Source organism: Haliotis rufescens, unplaced genomic scaffold (genome assembly GCF_023055435.1).
Source record: "Haliotis rufescens isolate VD_foot unplaced genomic scaffold, xgHalRufe1.0.p SCAF_32, whole genome shotgun sequence".
NCBI classification, from domain to species: Eukaryota; Metazoa; Mollusca; class Gastropoda; order Lepetellida; family Haliotidae; genus Haliotis; species Haliotis rufescens.
In genome coordinates this window covers 2,947,782-2,971,709 of record NW_025964024.1, presented here as the reverse complement: position 1 = coordinate 2,971,709, position 23,928 = coordinate 2,947,782, and the positions used below count along the sequence as shown (strand labels likewise).

The window sequence follows — 23,928 nt, the reverse complement described above, 5'->3', positions numbered from 1 at the left end:
TTAGCGATGATAGGTGATTAGCAATAGACAAAAGGAAGCCGACTGGATAAGTAACACATTGTTGTTGTTATTGTCTATTGCTATAACCATACAGTGATAATTTAACTCCTTGCTTCCATTTGTCCATTGCTAATCACCAATCAGCGATAATTAATGGTTGGATTCCCTTGTTAAGTTTCCACCTTTGCTATCTTATTAGTTTTGCTGTTCTTACATGAACATATATATGCTCTCTGCGTCATAGCATCCATTCATGCATTTACTCCGAAACGCTGTATTCCTTAAAACAAAGAAGGTGATACCTATAAACCCTCTTCCGTATGTGTATCACTTCTAAATGCCATTCAAAGACTTATTTTTATCACAGTTCCTTTTTGTGACTTTCGTCCGTAAACTGAAAAAATAACCCAGACGTAAGCACGCATCACCAGTGTACGTTTCATGCATAATGTGTTTACAGATTAGTCAATGGAAAATGCTCCAAAATACTAATATCTCGCTTTTTGAGTAAGAAGAGTCAATACTTACACAAAACAACGTGAGGCAAGGGCCACCAATGATAAGCTTCACAAACTACGCACAAACTGTTTCGAATCCGGATGGGTTTAAAACACCATATATATCACACACATCTATGGGGTTGGGAGGCAACGTTTATTTGTATTCAAATCAACAAAATAAAGTTGAACGGAATCCGGAAGTAAATAATAAACATATTTGATGCTGTTTTAGTCTGTCGTCGTGTTACTCTCTCACAACCGCCCAAGTTATACGACAGGCCGTTTTCCCTCACAGTATTAATATAAGAATATCTCTAAATTCATAAGTAGATCACTACTGGTAAGCTGGATAAGTTGAACCAACTCCCAAACGCGTTTGAGACAAGTTGGCGCTGTACATAATTTGGGTAAACATATTTGGTTTGTTACAGGTAGAGAGGGTTAGGCATGTTGTGCATGTGCAGGTCTACGCTCCCGTGGACACACGTGTTGCTAATTAAGAGGTCTATTAAGAGGTCGGTGTGACAAGTAGATACCAGAATGTTCCATACGTCGTTAGAATACGATATAAGTTAATTACAGACAAATAAACATGTCAATGCTAGGTAAGCATGGCCAAATCATACATAAACAATCATATATGGAATTATTTAAGGAAGACAATATATGTCATTGTTTCAACTATCGCTACGTTAAGGTTTCAACATGACATGACATGAAAATATTTGCTATTGCTCTCTGGGAAATGAAAAGTATCCCATTTTTACAGCAAATGTATCCCCTTCATTGTCACGATATTTCTCTATTGTTGTTATCTTTGCAAATTTGCTGTCACCTTTTTCACAGTCGTCGGGTACCTCACATCAGCACGTTCTATTGTGTGCTATTGAACTTGCCACTAGAACTCGTTAGCCGAGACAGGAAACGCACATATCCATCGTACTACTTGTCGCGGACCACCCGCTACCCCTTTCTTCACAATGGTAAGCTCCAGATGGCGGACCTTATACATGGTGTCATACGGAGTTAATTGTCAGGTCACAACTAAACTTATCCTGGCTTTGCCAGTAGTATAGTGTTCTTAACCAAGGCCTTATCTCGTACAATAACTACGTGAATGACAGAAACCGGCGTCACATTATTTCTTTTGACTGCAAACCCTTTCATATTTACCACTCCACAGATCATTGGCACATTCCTCTCTGTAGATCCTTGGCACATTCCTCTCTGTAGATCCTTGGCACATTCCTCTCTCTGTAGATCCTTGGCACATTAATCACTCCACAGACCCTTGGCACATCCATCACTCCACAGACCCTTGGCACATCCATCACTCCACAGACCCTTGGCACATTCACCACTCCACAGACCCTTGGCACATCCATCACTCCACAGACCCTTGGCACATCCATCACGCCACAGACCCTTGGCACATTCACCACTCCACAGACCCTTGGCACATCCATCACGCCACAGACCCTTGGCACATTCACCACTCCACAGACCATTGGCACATTCATCACTCTGTAGATCTTTGGCACATTCATCACTCTGTAGATCCTTGGCACATTCATCACTCCACAGACCCTTGGCACATTCATCACTCCACAGATCCTTGGCACATTCATCACTCCACAGACCCTTGGCACATTCATCACTCCACAGATCCTTGGCACATTCATCACTCCACAGACCCTTGGCACATTCATCACTCCAAAGACCCTTGGCACATTCCTCTCTCTGTAGATCCTTGGCACATTCATCACGCTATCGAGCCTTAGTACATTCATCACTCTACAGAGCCTTGGCACATCCATCACTCCACAGACCCTTGGCACATTCATCACTCTGTAAGCCTTTGTCACACTCTGTAGACCCATGTCTTTCCTTGTAGGAGCCTTCATAGCTTGTCCACATAAATCCACACGCAGGGCTTTGTCTTACGTTCCAATTCACCCTTCCAAATCTGTTTATCAAGTTTACAGCACTGACTATTCCTACTCGTACATTGATTGTATAGGATAAGCATAATATTACGTAATAGTTCGGTCAAGTCTCCTGCGCCAAGTATCTCCGTGATTAAGCACTATGTTCTCAGCTCCGTGTACACTGACTCGATGAACTCTCCCTGACTTCATACACAGCGCTTGGGTTGACCCTTCGCCTGAGAGGGGCAGGTACACATGACACTGGCCAACAGAATCTGGGGAGAAATCCCTTGCAAGCTTCCCTGAATTTCTTGATCCGAGAATAGTATATGACAGGATTAATGGCAGTCTTTAAGTAACAGACACACGGAAGCAGAGACACAATAACAGACAGGTGTTCGTTTACCACGCTGTTCAGCATTATCCACGTGCTGTACGGAGCCCAGCAAACTGTTAAAACCACAAACAGCAGCAGAATCGTCGTGAAAGACCTGGTCTTGAATCCAACGTCAATTTTCAACCTTCGAACGGCACCGAGAGTGGCGGTGACAACCTTTCTGTTGTAGGATATACAGACACCACGTGGTTGATCCTGCACGCGCACACATTTCTTCCTGACGGTAGCTATGATGCAGACGAAGGAGTGCAACATGAGCAGAAGTGGCACGAATGTTGCGAGGACTGTTGCCAGCATCACATACACCGCGTCACCCGCACCACGTGACCGTCCCACGCTGCACAAAAGCTGCACTTCCGGTCGGTACTCACCCCATCCAACAACAGGGGGGAAGGTCACTGTCCCCGCCAGAACCCAAGATAGCAGGATGATGATCTTGGCCCGATTAAGCGTCAGCATCGCGGTCCTGCTGACAATGATAAGATACCTGTCTACACTGATCGCTAGCAGTGTATAGATGCCGACGGTGTATATAAGGCCGTGCAGGAAGCCAGTTATCACACATACCGTGTCTCCCAGTATCCAACGCCCTGACAGAAGACTTGTCACTGCTACTGGAATAGAGATGGACGCTAGACATATGTCGGTTAGGGCGAGATGGGCCAGAAGCAGATTGATGGCGGATCGCATGGCGGGTTTCCGGTACACAATCCAGCAGACGACAAAGTTCCCGCCAAGAGCTATTGTCATAGTCAACAAAAGCAGGGAAGCTAACACGAATCTGACAGGAGCTGGTAGAGATGAAAGATGAAGATAAGGCAGCGATGACGGTGCAGGGATGGTGGTAGTCACGTTGATGACCGGAGTGAAATTCGTCACATCCATGAACGTCTGCTCAATGTATCACCACATGTATCACCGGGTATATATGTATCATATGCGTTATGACAGTCATGTTGAGGGCCGAATAATTGGTCACCTCCTTGTGTGCCTGCCCTCTCCATTTGTCGCGTATGCAACTCTCATTACGTTGGGCGGTATAAGTGCATTGGTAAACACTCGTATGTCTTCTAAATGTATCTCCGCATGCATCAACACTTTTATCATCGAGTTTATCAATCATATATCACCACTTGTAGGAACCGGTATATCAGTGATATATCACCTGGTACGTCAATAATGAATGTGTCATGTGCCGATGGGTATATCCTTGTATATTCATTGTCTACAGATACCATAAATCAACATTTCATCACATTCTTGAACACTCCATACTGCTTACGTCCCTTGGAACGTGATGGTCCGTTGTCGGTATTTCTCGAGGGCACCAACACCCATAGTTAATCCAACGATGACGTAGAGTATATGGGACGTCTGTTCGCTTTTGTAGCCTGTGTTTTGTTATGCAAAATACATCTATATGTTCATGTGATCACCCACCTGTATAACAAAAATGACTGGACTCCGTTACGCAAGTTAGTGTCCATAAGAGTGTTCCAGTTTGAGAGGCCGTCACCATGAGAGCCGCCACATGGTCGTTCCGAGTCTTATCTCAAACGGACGCCAAACTGTGTACATTGTTCTTGAGGAAGAAAAACTGAATCTTGTAGCTTGTCGATAGAAAATGTATAAGGACTTTTGTATTAGACAATGCCGCCCTTTCCGGTTGACGTCCATTGACATATAGCTGATAATAGTCCGTGATAGTCGTTAGCGTGTTCTTGTAAATAACAAATGTACGTTTCACGTGAAGATTAATTGAGACCCCACTGGCAGACTTAACTGGTATTTATGTCTATTGCTGTTATTTCTCATCAACAAGAAGTCCTCGTTAAGCCTGGAGCTTATCGGGATCAAGGTCACTACCATTAATGAAGTCACAGTCTATATAGAGCCTGTTATCTAATACGTTAGAGAAGCAATAAGGTTTGAATAATGAAGACAGTACGACTCCTCTAATTATGTTGTTTCGTTTGTTTGTTGTTTAACGCCGCACTCAGCAATATTCCAGTTATATGACGGTGGTCTGTAAATAATAGTTTGGACCAGACAATCCAATGATTGACATTATGAGCCTCAATCCAGCAATTGGGATACGATGACATGCATCAACCAAGTCAGAGAGTCTCACCCCCCGACCCCGTTAGTCGCATCTCACGACAAACATAGTCGCCTTTTACAGTATGCGTGGGTTGCTGAAGACCTATTCTAACCCAGATCTTCACGGGGATGTGCACATATCGACCTCAGTGGGCGAGCATCATAAACAACCGGCATTAGTCCGGACTAGAACGCACGTACGCACGTTAGGCTTCCGGGTAAGAATATAGCTTCACAGCAACCTATGCTTGTAAGGAGCGACTAAATTGAACAGGTGATTAGGCCCGATGACTTGTTTGATTGCATGTCATCCATCTCAATTGCGTGGATTACTTGTTTCTTTGTTTGTTTATATGTTGTTTAACGCCGCACTCAGCAATAATCCACCTATATGACGATGGTTTGTAAATAATCGAGTCTGGACCAGACATTCCAGTGCTTGACATCATGAGCATCGATCCACGCAATTGGGATACGATGACATGCATCAACCAAGTCAGCAAGCCTGACCACCCGATCCCAATTAGTCGCCTCTTATGCCTCAGTCACATATGCAACGGTCGCCGGAAGTTGTGACGAAATCTGTGACACATCGGTGCAGTATTCATGAAACCAAATATAGTCGGCCAGTGTCTGGAGGGTGTCCGAAGGATTTTGGAATGAATGGTAGGCTTATACTGTCCAGTGACTGACCGGTCATCTGGCGGTAATCGGCCGGTAATCTCCCGATACCCGGACGTTGCCCGTCCGATGTAAACCAAATCGTGCGTTGCCCATCCGGGCACCGGCCGATGCCCGGATGAACACCGCCCGTTTCCTGCTCGCTATAAAAGGAGCCCGCTCAGTGCCCGGCCGATCATAGTTCGTGTTCGGCGTCGAAATTGCTGCAAGAACTGTATCACATTTCAGTTGATTTTGTAAAATTGTGGAGTCTGAAACTTCGGAAGAGTGGAAGAGCATACGGAGCCAGGCCAGTGTGTGTGGATGGACAGGCATCCTGAAGACATTCTGTGCTGCTCATCCCATTCAGCCCATTATATACACTCCGGAACAGGCACATCAACATTTCCGGTGTCCGATGAATGATACCCGCTCGGCGCCTGCTCGAGGCTTGACCGGACCCCGGTTGGTCACTTTACGACTTGGCTTAATCGTTCGGTCACCGGAGGGGAACATTCCGAGTATTGACCGATTCCCGGCCGATGACATATCGGCTATCCTCCGATGACCATACCACACTCGCGCACTGCAAAATTTGTCCGATTCCCTCGCGGTCTGGCAGGTGCCTGGAAGGTCACTGGTGGGCTGCCGAAAGATGTGTCACAGATCAATTACCGATGGGGGTGTGGACCACCGGTCGCCGCAAGAGAATAACTCAATTAGTTATTTTCTTGCGATGTGTCCATCGCGGTCTTCCCGATGTCAAAAACATGGCCACTGCTCAAAGATGATCGTCCGGTGCCCCGTCGGGTATCTCAATTTTGCCGATTTCAGCCATTTCGGGCATAGTAAACTAATCATTCCCTGCATCTTTGGATATGTGACTCAGGCATTACACAAGCACAGTCGCCTTTTACGGCAAGCATGGGTTGCTGAAGACCTATTCTACCCCGATAACTGGATTGTTTGATGATTGACAGACCGCCGTCATGAATCGGAGTGCATCGTTAAAAACAAACAAAAACCACACGTGCTTGTACGTCGCAATGTAAGTGTAGCAGTCATTAACCCGACGTTGTCTCATTTCACCTCACCTCATTCAAAAGGCCACACAACACATTCTTTGCGTTTATCAGGCCATAGGTGGAGCCAAACGTTTATAGACAGTCCAGGGGGTTTAAGTCTACATGCCCCCCTGGTGAGAGTTACTCGGTCGGTGTCTGTTGGTCGTGCTCACGCATATATCATGACAACGTTCTACATTCTTAGCTGTTCTTTCTCACTAATATACTCACATAAAATAGAAACGCATATGCAGTTTTCAAGAGATTCATTCTGTGACTTCGACAAGGCTTTAAAAGCTGTGTGTTTGGAAGATTACAAAGTGTAACAGTTCATAAAACCTTGAGGGAGAAGTATTTGCATGTTCCCATACTATCTCAATCACAGGAGTTGTAAAGCCTAGTAATGTATGTGTCCCCAATTGGCCTGAATGACTGCACGACAGCTCCTGCCCAAAAAGTCTGTGGATGACATTCTCGTGAAAGCTTAGCCCAATTGCTGCAGGTTCTGTCTCTACCATCAATGCTTCCATTAGGGATGCATCATTGTAGTTCCACCACAGATCCGCCATCTGCGCTTCCATCAAGTATGCATCATCCTGGTTTCCAACACAGCTCTACCATCTGTGCTTCCATCACGGATGCATCCTTGTGGTTCCACCACACATCCAACATCTGCAGTTCCATCACCGATGCATCATTGTGATTCCACCAAAGATGCACCATCCAATGTTCCATGTGTATATTTTTCATGTAATTCCCACAAGACAAAACACGAGAGAGGACACCATGTCAGTGTTGTAATGTGTTTATTGCATCAGTTGTTCATGCCATCTCAATGCAGTTATACCCTGTACTCGGGCACATTCCGAGAATGTTTCCGATGACTCCACATATCAAGCAAGGAACTGCGGCTGCATGTAAATGGCAAGGTGCATAGTTCGGTGGTATCCGTGCAGTGTTGTCATGCGCAGTGATAAGTACGTACCATGGTGCGAGTCGGGAAAGGGGTACGGTGTCGTGCATCCTGCATCCGTTCTTTGAACAGTTGCCATGGTAACAATAAAGGGTATCCCAGGTTAATCCAGCAGCAAGTTTCATGGGCTGGTGTATTCCACTGTGGAGTCTGTGGTGCAGTGCAGTGAAGTTACAGACACGCGTCTGTCATGCCATGCAGAGTTTGCTTGTCTGTTCATCATGTTGTCCGGTTAAAACTAGTTCGGTGCAATTTGCATTTGTGAGTGTGACACCAGTATTCTGGTGCAACTTTCTTTCCGTGTACTGTCATTCAGTGTTGTGCAGCAAACGTTCAAAACTTAAGTATCCTTCCAAACATGGGTGGCATTTACTATTTCATGTGCGGAGAGTGAATAAACATTTGGCTTAAATCAAGTGCATTGAACAGATTTCAACAGTGAGTGAGTGGTGTTTCATGCCATTGTTAGCTACCAGTTTGCAAGGGTGGATCCAGCATTTTTAAAGGGGGGGGGGGTCCAAAATATCGAAATCCTCTCTCAGATAATGTTACTGCCTACAACATTAGGTTTTCAAAAGGGGGGTTCCTGACACCAAGACTGCCTGTGGTCTGAGATGTGTTATTGGATCTGGTACAGACAAACTCTTGCCTGATAAGAGTTAAGAGTTAGGAGTGAGTGAGTATGGTTTTATGCCACTTTTAGCAATATTTCAGCAATATCATGGCGTGGGACACCAAAAATGGGCTTCACACATTGTACCCATGTTGGGAGTCGAACCCGGATCTTCGGTGTGACGAGCGAATGCTTTGACCACTAGGCTATCCGACCACACCTTTGCCTGATAAGAGGAACATCTACAGGGTGTGAGAAAACATCAACCAGGTGCTGGGTTGTGGAGTGGTTAGCCCTCGGTTGCAAAGTGGTTAGCCCTGGGTTGCGGAGTGGTTAGCCCTGGGTTGCGGAGTGGTTGGCCCTGGGTTGCGGAGTGGCTGGCCCTGGGTTGCGGAGTGGCTGGCCCTGGGTTGCGGAGTGGTTTCATTCCGTTTCAGCAATATTCCAGCCAAATCACAGCAAGAGACACCAAGAATAATCTTCACAGTATATTCCAGTGTATTGAATCCAACCCAGGCTACCTATAGACCCTCAAAGATTAAATGATATGTCTTTCACAGATTAATTAATTTTTACCAGCATAACCTTTCATACATCCTGTGTTTATATCGAGAATGCAAAATGGGGAACCCTGTAGCAGGATCTACATGCAGGGTAAAATGGGTTGATGGATGCTCTCAAGAGTTGAGGTAAGAGGTTGTGAAACATACAACCTTCAGATAAATACCCTGTTTGTTTGGAATCGCAACAGGTTCTTGGTAAAGAGCGTTTCTGACCTATTCTGACCTGCAATCGCAACAGGTTCTTGGCAGAGAGTTTTTCTGACCTGGATTCGCAACAGGTTCTTGGTAGAGTGTGTTTCCGACCTATTCTGACCTGGAATCGCAACAGGTTCTTGGTTGAGAGTGTTTCTGACCTGGAATCGCAACAGGTTCTTGGTAAAGTGTGTTTCCGACCTATTCTGACCTGGAATCGCAACAGGTTCTTGGTTGAGAGTGTTTCTGACCTATTCTGACCTGGAAATACAACAGGTTCTTGGTTGAGAGTGTTTCTGACCAATATTGACCTGGAATCCCGTTGGAGGTACTTTGGAGGGAGCGTTTCGGACCTATTTTGACCTAGAATCCCTACAGAGTTTCTTATTAGAGAGTGTTTGTGACCCGGAATCCCTACAGAGATTCTTGATGGAGAGAGTCTGTGACCTTTCTGACCTGGAATCTCCACAAAGGTTCTGTTAGGAGAGTCTTGAGGACCCATTCTGATCTATAATTCCAACAACTCCGGAGTGGGACTTCCAGGTTCCTAGTTTTGTTCTTTATCACACTGAGGTAAGATCTGGCAACATGCATACATGACATCATTGTAAGTAGGTGAGGTGGAATAAATAAATCAAACGGTGCAGTGACTGCTTTTAAGTGTGCTTGTTGCATTGCAAGGACTGTTTCTTCTCTATCTACCGGGACTAGTGCTGGCAGAGGATCATGCACATTCTATCTACAGCCTTCCAGAGAGAAGACCCAAGGGTTGTGTGTGACATCCATAACTATATATACTGTGACATTGCGACACTGAATCAGTATGTATCTAGATAAATCTTAGGGTTCACAAAACATATAGAAAATACTTGTATGTAAAGTACAAAATGCAGATTGTAAGCACCTTATGTGAGGATTGAGTCTATCAAAGGATAATGAGACAACCATCCAATATACAGGTCAAGTTGTAAGTAGATGCATATGAGTGTTGGGGAGAGGTGTGAGCTGGTCACTGGGCCACTCAGGATCAATGCAGCAGCAGGGACTTGTTACACAAAGCCATCTCCGGGACTGGTAATTTACTATAGGGGGAGGGAAGGAATTAGCCTACGGACCAGATCATTTTTTGCCCCTTCCCCTCCCCCTTCATGTAGCATTTTTTCATGACCCACCTACTCCCTATAGTATATGACCAGTCCCTAATCAATGTTCAAAGCCATCTTATTGCTAAGGCTGTTGCAAGTCAATGTTAATTTATGCAAGTTAGAAGGGATCATGGAGATGGCTCTGTCCAACATGGTCCTGTTATACAAAGTGATCATAGCCTTAAGACAATTGTAAAACCCATATATTAACATTGACCAATGAGTCACAATGCCAAGATTGCTTAGTGGAACTTGGCCTTGGCTGCTTTTCTACTACACAATCTGTTTGATTATTTGTTGTTAAATGCCGCACTCAGCAATATTCCAGCTGTATGACAGCAGTCTGTAATTAATCAAATCTAGACCATTCAACCCAGGGATTGACATCATGAGCATCGATTTACACAATTTGGATATGATGACATGCATGAACGAAGTCAGTGAGTCTGACCACCTGATGCCGTTAGTCGCTTCTTACGACAAGCATCGGCTGCTGAAGTCCTGGGCCCTGTTCCTCAAAGCGATCTTAGCGCTATGGTGATCGTAAGTCCCATACTTTAACACAGGCTTACGATCATCGTAGCGCTAAGATCGCTTTGAGGAACGGGGCCCCGGATCTTCAAGGGCAACACAACAATCTCAGCTGTATCATTACTCCATGTTAAAGTAAGGAAGTTGATCATCTTAATACTAAGATCACTTTGTGGCTCTGGATCACCTGCTCAAAATGATCATTGCACCGTCTTTCAGAAGAGACAGCTGAATCACTGAAGTCCCTTTGTGCACGTGGGGTCAGATGTGGGTTACATGTTTAAACAATGATGAAACAGATGAATAACATTTAGTTTTATGTTAAAGTGAAGGGTACAATAGTCTTTGAGAACAACAAAACTAGAAAGCAAGCATTAGATCTTTTGGATCATAAATCAGACATTGACAGAACTAACATTGACTAACACCAATGCTAAGAGAAGTACACAACTATACCATTAACCACTTTATCATAGACAACTATCCATCTTTCCGAGGCAAGTTAGTTAACTGACTATACAAGTCCAGTTTCCACCCTTGCCGAACTAGGCTGGTATTATGGAGTTACATTTTGGCTGGACTAACGAGTCTATGCATAGTCCAATCAAAATCGCACACTGAAATCGAAATCCGGTTCGTAAAATGTCATGCAGATTTCGGTCGACTGCAGGATTTGCAAAGCATGTGCACCGCTAATTCGTTGTCAACAGATATTTTCTAAATCTTTTCTTGCTTTTAATTAAGGTTCTCACGTGATTTGATGCACTTCGCGACGTAAGACTAGTTTTATCACAATATAGATCAAGCAAATGCAAGTGATACGAGAGGTTGAATCTGATTGGTCAATAGGAGAGGCATAGAATGGACATAACTCGTAATAGCCACTGGTGGCGCTAAGATCAAGGCCAGGAATTCCAGCCTAGTTCGGCAAGGGTGGAAACTGGACTTTCAAAGTCGGTTAACGCTCTTGCCTCGGGAAGATGAGAACTATCACAATGACAAAGGATTTCTATTAAAAACATTTCTTGTGAGTACCGGTAATAAATTTTACAAAACAGTCATAAAAGGACTATCAGTTAATGGTTTAGGCCAGTAAAAAGTAATTATAAGATGACAATTCACTTTTTGAAAAGTGCGAATTTTTTTTTACTTCCTTCCAAGAATGAAAATATCCAAATTTATCAATTTGACACACATTTACTTTAAACTGAATCTGAAATAACGAAACCAAGTGAGTTGATGTGAGCATGGCAATGTTGGATGACAATTCTCTACTGGCCTTCGATTGAACATGCCAGACTCCATCACAATATTTATTACTTTGATCATCTTGAGGTGGATTTCTTTAGCATGTTTAGCGTCCGACAACCATGCATGTATTTATCGGGAGAAAAATTGTTGTTTATGAGGTAAAATACATTATAAACAACCATTCAAAAACAGCTAATGGAAAACCACCACTACAAGAGATCTGACAGCCAATCACAGTAGAATAGACTAGTCGGTCAATATGAGCATCTATGCTAAAATGAGTACAACCAATGGCATTCAAGAAAGGAAGAAAAAATGGAGTCCTTTGTAAGTCTGAAGCTACTGCTTCCCCCCTCGCATACATTTGTTTGATTGTTTGTTGTTTAACGCTGCACTTAGCAATATTCCACCTATATGACATCGGTCTGTATGTAATCGAGTCTAGACCAGACAATCCAGTGATTGACATCATGAGCATCGAACCATGCATTTGAGATACAATGACATGCATCAACCAAGTCAGCAAGCCTGACCACCCGATCCCGTTAGTCGCCTTTTACGGCAAGCATTGGTTGACAAAAGTTCAAACATGCTACCGGTAATGATGAGTGAGTCAGTAATTATTGCTTAACGCAGCAGCAGCAATCTTACAGCTATTTGTGGCAAGGCTAATAATGAAGCTATACTGGCAATACAGTGAGTGAGTGAGTGAGTTGGGTTTATCGCCACTTTTAACAGTATTCCAGTGTTATCACGGCGTGTCAGCTTAATGTGGAGGAAAGCTAAAAGTGATGAAGGTCTCAGACGTTTACCACTTCGGTGAAACCCACGAGCACGGGTATGGTGCTGACAAATCTAGAAACATAATCAGGGCGAACACTTGCAATACATACTGTTGCAATATGATATGTATCTTGATAATAAAGTCAAGACACGATACTGGAAATTCAATAGTTTCCATGTTTCAGAGGTTGATACCATCAAGGGAAGTAATTAGAGACCCTTCCCACATGTGTATTTAACAAAAAATGGCTTGATACTACTGTGTATTTTGTCAGAAAACAGATATTCTGATACAAAAAATATATATGTAGCCTGGTATATCATAACTGTATATATGTTGTTTGTCCAGACCTGGGCCCACTTGCACAAAGCGATCTTAGCGCTAAGATGATCGTAACTCCCATACTTTAGCATAGGCTTAAAATAGTCTTAGCGCTAAGATCGTTTTGTGCAAGTGGGCCCTGGTCTATTGATGTAATACCTATGCCACAAAGTATTTCAGCCTTGACGCTCCCAATGAATATCACAGCCTACTTACAAAGGATTCTTTTTTCTAATCCAATTCAGAATGCCAGAGGTCACTCCACCAAGTCAATGCCACAGGGCCGGCCGCCATTGCACCAGGGGACAAGTGAAGACATATAGTTGTATCCTTTGATGAGTGCTGAGAACAAGGATGAATGAGGATGAGGAAGTAAATGAATACCATGAATCCTCTATCCAAATGTGAGGTGGTTTCCTCTTAGTTTATATATATCCCAACCAGATCACGGCATAATGTCCCAGCCAGATCACGGCATCACGTCCCAGCCAGATCACGGCATCACGTCCCCGCCAGATCATGGCATCACGTCCCAGCCAGATCACGGCATCACGTCCCCACCAGATCACGGCGTTATGTCCCAGCCAGATCACGGCATCACGTCCCCACCAGATCACGGCGTCATGTCCCAGCCAGATCATGGCATCACGTCCCTGCCAGATCATGGCATCAAATCCCCGCCAGATCACAGCATCACGTCCCAGCCAGATCACGGCATTACGTCCCAGCCAGATCACAGCATCACATCCCAGCCAGATCACGGCATCACGTCCCAGCCAGATCTCAGATCACGGCATCACGCCCCAGCCAGATCGCGGCATCACGTCCCAGCCAGATCCCAGATCACAGCATCACATCCCAGCCAGATCATGGCATCACGTCCCAGCCAGATCCCAGATCACGGCATCACGCCCCAGCCAGATCCCAGATCACGGCATCACGCCCCAGCCAGATCACGGCATCACGTCCCAGCCAGATCCCAGATCACGGCATCACGTCCCAGCCAGATCACGGCATCACATCCCAGCAACACTCTGCTAAAATCGGGTCATGTCACAATGCAGCAATGCTTTAACCACCAGGCTATCCCATCCCAAATATTTACTTGAAGATTTATGGAACACGGATATGTCTTATCTTAAAAAGGACAGATTAATACTTACAACTCTTATGGTTGCACACAAGACAGGATGATATTACACAGAAACATTCACTGGATTCAGAAATCGGCAGTTATCAGTACATCAATGTCCTCATGAGGTGTTCACCATGCACAAGGAACTGTTGTATGTTACAGCCAAATGGACATCACCAAAATTGAGAGGAAAATACAATCTAAACAACACGATTCTATAGAACGACAGAATGTGCAGTGCACAAATGACCGACAGCTCTGTAACAACATGATAATCTGAGCTGAATTATATGAGTGAGTGAGTGAGTGAGTGAGTTGGGTTTAATGCAACTTTGCATGGTTATCGAGTTCTATTACTATGTAGCTTAGTAAAGTGATTCAGGTCAAAGCTTTATACCACTATGGTCCAACCTACCAGAAAGGCATGGTACTTTGAATCAAGACCATGAGCTGTGTGAATCTGGGATTCGAACCCATGACAACCGAGAGATCAAACCCTGCAGAATGAGATGAACCACCACTAGGCTGAAATCTGTGCCGTGGAATACGAGCTGGACGAAAATGTCTGTCACATGTCTGAAGTTAAATCTCCTCGGTACAAATACAGAGTACACAGTGTCATGAGTGAAAATACAACATTGATGAGTGAGGTAACATATGTGTCTCTATATCATGTACATAGCATGTATATAGCATGTACATATCATGTATACAGCATGTATATAGCATGTACATAGCATGTATATATATAGCATGTATATAGCATCATGTATATAGCATCATGTATATGTCATGTGTATATATGTAGATATAACATTATATCATGTAGATATAACATATATCATGAACATAGCATGTATATATCATGTTGATGTATCTATATATCATGTACATAGCATGTATATATCATGTGCATGTATGTAGATATAACATATCGTGTGTAGATATAACATATATCATGTACATATGTATATATCGTACACAGCAGGTATATATCATGTACATAGCATGTATATATCATGAACATAGCATGTATATATATCATGTATATATCATGTAGATATGAGATATATATCATGTATATTCCCATGAGTAAAGCCAAATCGGCCAATACTTGTGAGGATAAACCCAGTGGTACTTTACTGCTCACAGAACTTCCTGGTAAAGTGTATTTAGTTGGGTGTCATATTACCATAGTTATTCTGATATGGAATGACAGATTAACTATAGTTATATGAAAGAATCAAGCTATCCTTAACATTTATTTTAAGTAACGCTGTAGCCATTGGTATAGAAGATGCGTCTCGGACGTGAAGACAGAGCATTCCAGGCCGACATGTCCTGGGAAACATCTACTGGGGTCAGGGGGCAAGATGGCATGGATGAATCAATGGATGCTGTGATGATGAAAGAGGATGAGGAACAAAACAACACAATTTATAGGACGTAGGATGAGTGAGCATGGTTTTACACCACTTTTAGCAATATTCCAGCAATATCACAGCGGGGGACACCAGAAATGGGCTCCAGTCATTGTTCCCATGTCGGGAATCGAACCCGTGTCTTCGGCATGATGACCAAACGCTTTAACCACTAGGCTACCTGACTGCCTTATATGACGTAGGAGGAGACAGACTGGAGATCAGTGAACAGAAATACTTGTTGATATACTTTGGACAAATCAGTGAAGCAAACACTGACCAGAAATACTTGTGAATATACTTCTGGTATTTCAATGAAGCAAACATGAATTCTTTCAAAATTCATTCAAAATCCATGAAAAAGTGTAGATGGGCTGACATGATGGTAAATACCTGTAGGTCTAATTTTGATTGTCACTTCAATAGCAGATGAGTTGGAACAACAAACTTCATGACTACTCCATGGTGTTCGTCATTGTACAATGGCTGCTACGGTGGCCTATCCTCTGCTCTTAAATTACTGGCATCAGAAAACAAAACACATACTAGTATATGGAGAAAGTGTAGAACTGAATAAATATACTACTCAAAAGAAGTTAAGAACAGCATGAAATGACATTAACTATAGTAATATGATTTGGTTGGTTGGTTTGTTGTTTACGCCACACTCAGCAATATTTCAGCTGTATGATGGCAATCTGTAAATAATCGAGTCTGGACCAGACAATCAAGTGATTGACATCATGAACATCGAATTGGGATATGATGACATGCATCAACCAAATCAGCAGGCCTGACCACCCGATCCCGTTAGTCGCCTTTTACGACAAGCATGGGTTGCTGAAGACCTATTCTACCCCGGATCTTCACGGGTCTATAGTAATATGAAAGAATTTGGTGTTCCTTAACTTCTTTAGAGTAGAATACTTCATATTGTGAGAGCAGCTACACAGCAAACACTGCAGCTGTAACCATGGTTACAATTCATCATGTGACTGAAAGTAATAGGAAATAGTCAAAAATCCCCAATCTGCAAGACAAATGGCTGTGATTGGAAGTGTGGCCTTCTGACAGTTGCTATGGCGATCATTGTAATGGTAGACTCTCTCACATGTCGAGATTGTAAAGTTGTAACAGGATTAACAAACTTAACACGTGTCATACTCACATGGCCGAGGAACAATATTCCATCATCAAAATAAATAAATTACTAAAATATACCTAAAATCCCATTTGGTAATTTGTAATAATAGCTATGATAACATGCCAAAAATTGTTTATACCACGAACTTGGCTTGAGGAGTCATACCTTCAGAAAATATTCTACTCAAAACTAGTTAATAAACACCTAATTCTTTCATATTACAATAATTAATCTGCCATGACAGATTAACTATAGTAATATGAAAGAATTGTGTTGCTTAACCTTTTTTGAGTAGTATAGATTTTGCCATTCGTTTTTCATACTGCATAATGAATTGTAAAATGCCAATGTCTGTTGGTATTCAAAGTTCTCAAGCCTTGGTTGGTTTCCGCACATGCAACTGACAGATGTTACCTATACAACATGTATTGCTTTCGTATCGATGAAAATTGTTGTGATACAATACTGGCGTCAGGGCCCATAGTTAACCCTTAAAGCCCCAACAACACCATCACACCTCTGTCTTCAGTAGGAGTCCACATTAAACAGTTAATCTGACAACCATTTCATATTCTGGGGCTCTGAGGTGCTCGGGTCCAAAACAATAATAATCTTTTGAAACATTCTGACCTCAAGTTTTACCCCTCTAAATAATTGTTCATTAGACATCAGGTGAATATTCTGAATGTTTGAAAAATAATGTATTATGAGTCCAAAGAATATATTTTGTCCCCATCCTCTGTATGTTTTCAAGTACTGACTGAATTAATATTTTATCTCAAACAAACATGACAGACCCCTCCCCCTCCCAATATTAAATGACATGGTTGGTCCCTAAAAAGACATGGGATAATATATGATCAATCTATAATCTACATATTCCATTGGATTGCACAACCAAAAGGTGGAGACAGTAAATACATTTGACCAGTCTTATCACTAACTCAAAGTTACAAAAACAATGGCAATTATACAGAGCTCCAGATAACTTTTTGAGCAATAAGGTTTTACTCTAGGGTTTCTATTTTGATTGGGTTATTACATTTTTCATTTGGTAACCAATATTTTTTCACTCAACTATTCCTCACTCTATTGGTTTTTTCCCAAAATTAGTGACCATCTTAAGATTTAATGTTTTAGATGTTCATGTTTCTTCTAAACATATAGGCTTGACTCGGAAAGTAAATTAGCGGGTAATTGTGTTTCGGAAATTAGCTCCGTTGTACGCATGCTTTTTTCAGCTTGGGTATTGAGGCGAGCTGTTTTTATACATTTGAGTTTTTCATTTAATGCATGCGTTTCTGTACGCAAGTTAGTTGAAGGTAATTGGGTTTTGAATATTTTGGGGGGGGATTTTACCCAAATACACTGCTTATCTGTAGCTCTGATTCTCATCATGATTCATAATTGAAGATGTAATTCTTTGATTTTTGTAAAACCTGATTTGTTTGCATGATCAGCCTTGTTTTTATGAAAATTTGACAGTAAACATTGACTCCTATATACATGATCTCTAATACTTGGACACGGACAACGATGGCTGACACCCATACACACACTACGGACATGTTCTGCTGAGTAGAGAGCTGTCAGGCTTCAACGTAAGGCACAAGGGATCATTCTCCCATGATGGTTCAATCACTCATTCACAGGAATGAATCTAGTGTCTAACAACATACAGAAACTATACGTGATAAGTTGTTCGACCTTCATAAATTAAGAAAATACATGTACTTTGTGAAAATGATAATACGCTGTAGGCTATTCTGAACATATGCTGCTCAACACTTGCTAAGGATCACACCTTTGACTGACTAAAAACGACTATTTTGGTCCTTAGCAAATTCTGAGTTGTATACCTCCATTACACAACAGTGAGTGTCATTGTGAGCAGATCCCGCATTAAGTAATATAACATCTGCTAGAGTTAAACACTCGTGCAACTCGGTCTGTCTACCCTGTTGACATACGCTCGGAACACATTTAATCTCATAAACCGGACACACTTGAAAGACACACAGTAGTCATCATGGCCAACGCTCGTCAGTTGGCGTCATGTTGGGGCAGTGCTGGAGAAGGTTGACTGGCTTTAACTGTTCTTCACTTCTTCCACTGAAGGATCAAGAATTCCATTGCCTGGGAGAGCAACTGTCAATCACACTGTCGATGTGTAGATCCAGAGGACTTAAAGATAACTTTGGAATAGTAGAATCACCGTTTACGTTGTCATCAACCATCACCTTGTAGAAGTGGAATTACCCATCACCTTGTAATTTTGTAGTCGTGGAATCAGCCTTCACAAAGTAGCCATTTAATTAAGCAAAACATAGTGGTCGAGTGGAATACCATCACTTCGTAACCGTTTAATGAACTATCTCTTCGTAACCACGGAAACAGCAATCTGAATCATTGATTCAGTCACATCATGGCTCAGAGGAATCAACCATTAAGTCAACCAACAGTTGGGGCAACCTTCTTGTTATGTCATAAGCCATCTTATCAGAGTGAATCAATCCTAGCATCGTTGTTGAAAAGAACATCGTGACTGACATACAGCAGCTTCTCAGGTCATTCCCTTGCAGTCCAACACTTCACTCAATCCAGCAGACGTGTACCTGTCTGAGAGCAGACGCCAAATCTTCAATCAGTCTGAGAGCAGACACCAAATCTTCAATCAGTCTGAGAGCAGACACCACATCTTCCATCTGCCTGAGAGCAGACATCTAATCTTCCATCTGTCTGAGGGCAGACGCCAGATCTTCCACATGTCTGAGAGCAGTTCTTCTACCCTGTCAGATGTATCCTTCCCAAGAACAGATTGAGGACTTGACCAAGTCTGTTTCTAGCAGATTCTACCAGTCTTAGACATCAAATCCGTTGGCCTCCAACAATGGTTGTTTCACAACATATTATTTGCATTGTCAGTTGAACCCTCGACTCCCTCAAGGTCCCTAAACTTGTCCAGTACTCGGTCACCACAACAAACAAGCACTTTCAGAGAGCATCAGTTTTCACAGTTGTTCGAGGCATTGTCGTTTCCTACTAAAATACTTCTTCTGTTACTTTAGAAAAATACTCTTAACACATTTAACTTGCATGTGTCAGCACCGAGAACCATTTGATTGAGCAAACACAAGCAGTCTAAGGGTACGTGAGGCGTACTCTTGTTGCATTGTTCCACACAAACACACAGTGATACATTCCGCCCCGGTGCATTCTTGCCGCACACTGCACACACGCATACTGTCCCTACCTCACACGAACATGGTGCATTCTGTACAGCTACCTAGCTTGCAGGCACAGCAAGTGCGGTCTCTCGTGCTTGTAGGCACGTCTTGTATTGGTGCATCAAACTTTGCATAGAACAGCATGAATTGGATTGTGCGTGTAAACGCAAAGCCGACACTGGACTGAAGAGCTCCCATTGTGACCAGCGATTCTTTTGATAAAGGAACCAATGTGTAGGTGCCCTTTCACTTGACACACAAGAATCCTCTGACGTTAGTAAGGAACTGGTCAAAGTTGTGCATGAATGCTATCTTGGTGTGCCGGGAGATGGTCATGTTGAAGGAGGGCGGGGTCAAGTTGTTGAAGGCCTCCAGGAGGCGCTGCTTGTACTCCTCCTCCTGCTGGTTCTGCAGCAGACGGTTCACCAGGTCACGGTACTGCTCCTGCAACACAGACTGGGGCATACAGCCACATTCAGGGTGTGGTGTGGTGTGGTGTGGTGTGGTGTGGTGTGGTGTGGTGTGGTGTGGTGTGGTGTGGTGTGGTGTGGTGTGGTGTGGTGTGGTGTGGTGTGGTGTGGTGCGGTGCAGTGGTGTGGTGTGGTGTGGTGTGGTGTGGTGTGGTGTGGTGTGGTGTGGTGTGGTGTGGTGTGGTGTGGTGTGGTGTGGATTTGGTGCGGTGAGGTGTGGTGTGGTGTGGTGTGGTGTGGTGTGGTGTGGTGTGGTGCGGTGCAGTGGTGTGGTGTGGTGTGGTGTGGTGTGGTGTGGTGTGGTGTGGTGTGGTGTGGTGTGGATTTGGTGCGGTGCGGTGCGGTGCGGTGCGGTGCGGTGCGGTGCGTGGTGTTGGTGTTGGAGCCGTATGTGTTTGATATCATGAGCATCGATCTACACAATTGGGATACGATGACATGCATAAGCCAAGTCAGCGAGCCTGACCAGCCGATCACGTTAGTTGCCTCTTACGACAACATCGTCGCCTTTTTTTGCAGGCATGTCTGAAGACCTATTCTACCCTGGATCTTCACAGGTGTGTGGTGTGGTGTGGTGTGGTGTGGTGTGGTGTGGTGTGGTGTGGTGCGTGTTGTAATGTGTGTTGTGTGTTAAATGTGTGTTGTGTTGTGGTGTGGTGTATGGTGTAGTGTGGCGTGGAATGATGTAGCAGAGGGGTGTTTTGGCGTGGCAGGGTGTGTGTTGGTGTGGCGTGGGCTGTGGTGATATGGTTTGGCACGGTGTGATGATAAGAACACAATAAATACTTTAAATAAACTAAAAACATAAACATAAGGTATATGAAAATATACCAAATTATGACACACATATATCAATCAGAAGAAGTTGAAGAACACTCAAATCTGTCATATTACACATCTATCATGGCATGACATATTAACTCCAGTGAATCTTTTACTTTTTTTGAGTGGTACATATTAACACAAAGTCACCTTAAATCCGTAATAATAACACCAGTATTCTGACAAGGACACTTTAACTTCCATATTTTATTTCAAACAGGAGCAAAAAATTTTTTTCTTGTTTTGTGTTTCTGTTGCCGTGACCTACCTGATGGCAGCAGATGAGGCAGAAGAGTGATGTACTGGCCGGCTCCAGCAGGTCCATGTCGAAACTCTCCAGAAGCAGCATGTGGAACACCAGCTGAAACACACACACCAGATTCTTAACGTCACACTCGGCAATATTCCAGCCACTTAACCGCACAGACCATCCAGTGATTGATATCACAATAGATCCACACCATTAAGGAATGGAGACATGCCATGAACCAATTCACCGAACCTGACCACCCAGTCACCTTTTGCAACCAGCATAGGTTGCTGGGGATTTATTCTAATCTATTCTAATCCCGAATCCCCACTAGGTGTGTAGTGTCAGGCCTGGAGCAGACAGACCAGTGATGAATACCACACAGAATGAGACGTAGTTGATAGCACTTCCCATGTAATCTGTCCAGCTGGTAGAAGCTACTGTAGTCTCAGGATAATATCAGAGTTTTGTCAGTTGTGGTCAGATGTGTTCTGACACAAAATCCTAAAAAAATGGAATTACATATCCCCTTTCCTTTAATTCAACTCGGGAAGATCCCATACCAGTACATCATGTCTACCGTCTCACTGACAATCTGACCAGAATACATTTTGGAAATCTAGCTATAGTTGGTTGATTTGTTGTTTTACGCCGCACTCAGCAATATTCCAGCTATATGACGGCGGTCTGTAAATAACTGAGTCTGGACCAGACAATCAAGTGGTTGACATCATGAGCAATCGGGATACGATGACATGTATCAACAAAGTCAGCTAGTCTGACCACCCGATCCCGTTAGTCGCCTTTTACGGCAAGTTTGGGTTGCTGAAGACCTATTCTACCCGGAATCTTCACGGGTCGGAAATCTAGCTATAGATGTACCGTATACCCCACGTATAAGACGAGCCCCCTGTACACGCCTTCGAAATCAACCCAAAATCCTATACTCCGTGTATAAGGCGACCTTGAATGAAACACATCACAAGTGAGCGCACAAACCTTATATATGCAATAAAAATATGTTTATCTTGCGTTGTTTTTTTCTACGATGACTGGTCGCGTGTGTAACTCCAGCACATGTCGCCATTTTGTGTTTACACGGTGCGACACCAAATTGGTGCCCGTAAAATAAAATTCATTTATGAAGTAATAACATAAGTACATATTTCAAGTAACGAGCCATTTATTTACGCACGCCCATTACGCCCATTTTTCTTAATTTAATTAATTCACATCTTTGTTTACATACATAGATCCATTCATCATTCAGAATCATACATAAATACATACATCATTAAAAAAATCATACATAAAATCACAAAGTTATTTTCCCGGCTTATTTACAGTTTGCTGTCATCAGAACAAAATCACAGATCTGCCTCAGTGAACCCATCAAATTCCGAGTCGGATTCTTCCGCACAGAGAATGTCCCATGCTATCAAATCCGTTTTGTCGTCATAATAATCGTTCAATTCATCCTCGAAATTATCAGGGATGTCGGCAACTGTTTCTGCTGTGTCAGATCTCCCGGATTCAATATTGACAAGATCCTCATACAAACAATCGTCCTCCGATCCGTCCATAGCATTGGCTATCCCACACTTTAGAAAACTGCGTTTCACCATGTCCGCTGGTATTTCCATCCATGCGGTCTTGACCCATTCTGCGACAACTGGTAGCGGTGCCTTTCTTTGTTTATTTGTTTTTGTGTATGTGTGGTCGCAATTCACCATCCACGTATTCCACGCACTCCTTACGTTGGCCTTGAAGGGTTTGTTCAGGCAGACATCAAGTGGCTGTAACAGGGAGGTGCATCCACCGGGGATCACGGCCTGACGTGTTTTGGTGTCAACCAACTTCCTCTTCACTGCTTCGCACAAATGGCAGCACCTGGTCTCTTCATCCACACATTCTCTAGCCACTTGAGTACAAGAGACTCGTCCATCCAGCCTTTATCCTGTACTGTGACGTACACGCCACTGGGGAACTTTCGGCATGGTCTTCCGCTTGAAAATAAGCATTGGGTCCAGCTTGGTACCATCGGCCATGCAGGTTAACACCACGGTGAAGTGTTGCTTTTCCGCCCCACATGTACGAACTGACACCGTCGAAGTCCCCTTGGTGTCCATGGTCCTTGATTCTGGCATGTCGAAGTTCAGGGGAGTTTCGTCCATATTGCCGATCTGGCTTAAATCGTATTCTACCTTCTTACGCTCACGGATTACAAATTGATGAAAAAAAACCACTTTAGTTTCCACTTCAGCAGGAAGTTTCTGGGCAATGTGGGTTTTCTGCCTCAGCGCTAGGTTGTGTCGCTTTAAGAAGCACGAACACCAGTTTTATCGATGCCTTGCATGACTTCGGGAGATCCATGTCTTTCCTCGTACGACAAACATGGAGGGTATACACAATTGAAAACATGAACAAGTAGCTTTCC

The 23,928-nt window shown here is 43.3% G+C and overlaps 4 protein-coding genes and 1 long non-coding RNA gene across 5 annotated transcripts in view; all 5 read right to left on the bottom strand.

Annotated features, from left to right (window-relative positions):
* The window catches only part of LOC124152099 (glutamine-dependent NAD(+) synthetase-like), a 45,800-nt gene extending 43,989 nt beyond the window's left edge, over window positions 1–1,811 (bottom strand). Inside the window, exon 1 of the mRNA XM_048380679.1 lies at window positions 1,674–1,811. The gene's annotated coding sequence lies outside the window, so the exon portion shown is untranslated. The remainder of the gene's footprint in view (window positions 1–1,673) is intronic.
* LOC125371946 lies at window positions 1,773–2,404 on the bottom strand. The gene is made up of 2 exons (XM_048380646.1): window positions 2,330–2,404; window positions 1,773–2,240 (listed from the first exon to the last, which is right to left on the bottom strand). The coding sequence occupies exons 1-2, from the start codon at window positions 2,402–2,404 to the stop codon at window positions 1,773–1,775; spliced, it is 543 nt and encodes a 180-aa protein (XP_048236603.1).
* A 175-nt stretch (window positions 2,405–2,579) lies between these two features.
* Window positions 2,580–4,431, bottom strand: LOC124152097 (probable G-protein coupled receptor 63). The gene has a single exon (XM_046524849.2). It carries the CDS (start codon window positions 3,708–3,710, stop codon window positions 2,595–2,597), a length of 1,116 nt encoding a protein of 371 aa, XP_046380805.1. The 5' UTR covers window positions 3,711–4,431; the 3' UTR covers window positions 2,580–2,594.
* Window positions 4,432–7,438: 3,007 nt separating this feature from the next.
* Window positions 7,439–11,275, bottom strand: LOC124152095. The gene is made up of 2 exons (XR_006863460.2): window positions 9,242–11,275; window positions 7,439–9,151 (listed from the first exon to the last, which is right to left on the bottom strand). It is a non-coding gene; the product is annotated as an uncharacterized LOC124152095 (long non-coding RNA).
* A 5,120-nt stretch (window positions 11,276–16,395) lies between these two features.
* The window catches only part of LOC124152091 (exportin-4-like), a 37,051-nt gene continuing 29,518 nt past the window's right edge, over window positions 16,396–23,928 (bottom strand). The window contains exons 24-25 of the mRNA XM_048380721.1: window positions 21,510–21,602; window positions 16,396–20,393 (exon numbers count right to left, since the gene is read on the bottom strand). Coding sequence (XP_048236678.1) covers window positions 20,196–20,393; window positions 21,510–21,602 — 291 coding nt within the window. The 3' untranslated portion in view covers window positions 16,396–20,195. The remainder of the gene's footprint in view (window positions 20,394–21,509; window positions 21,603–23,928) is intronic.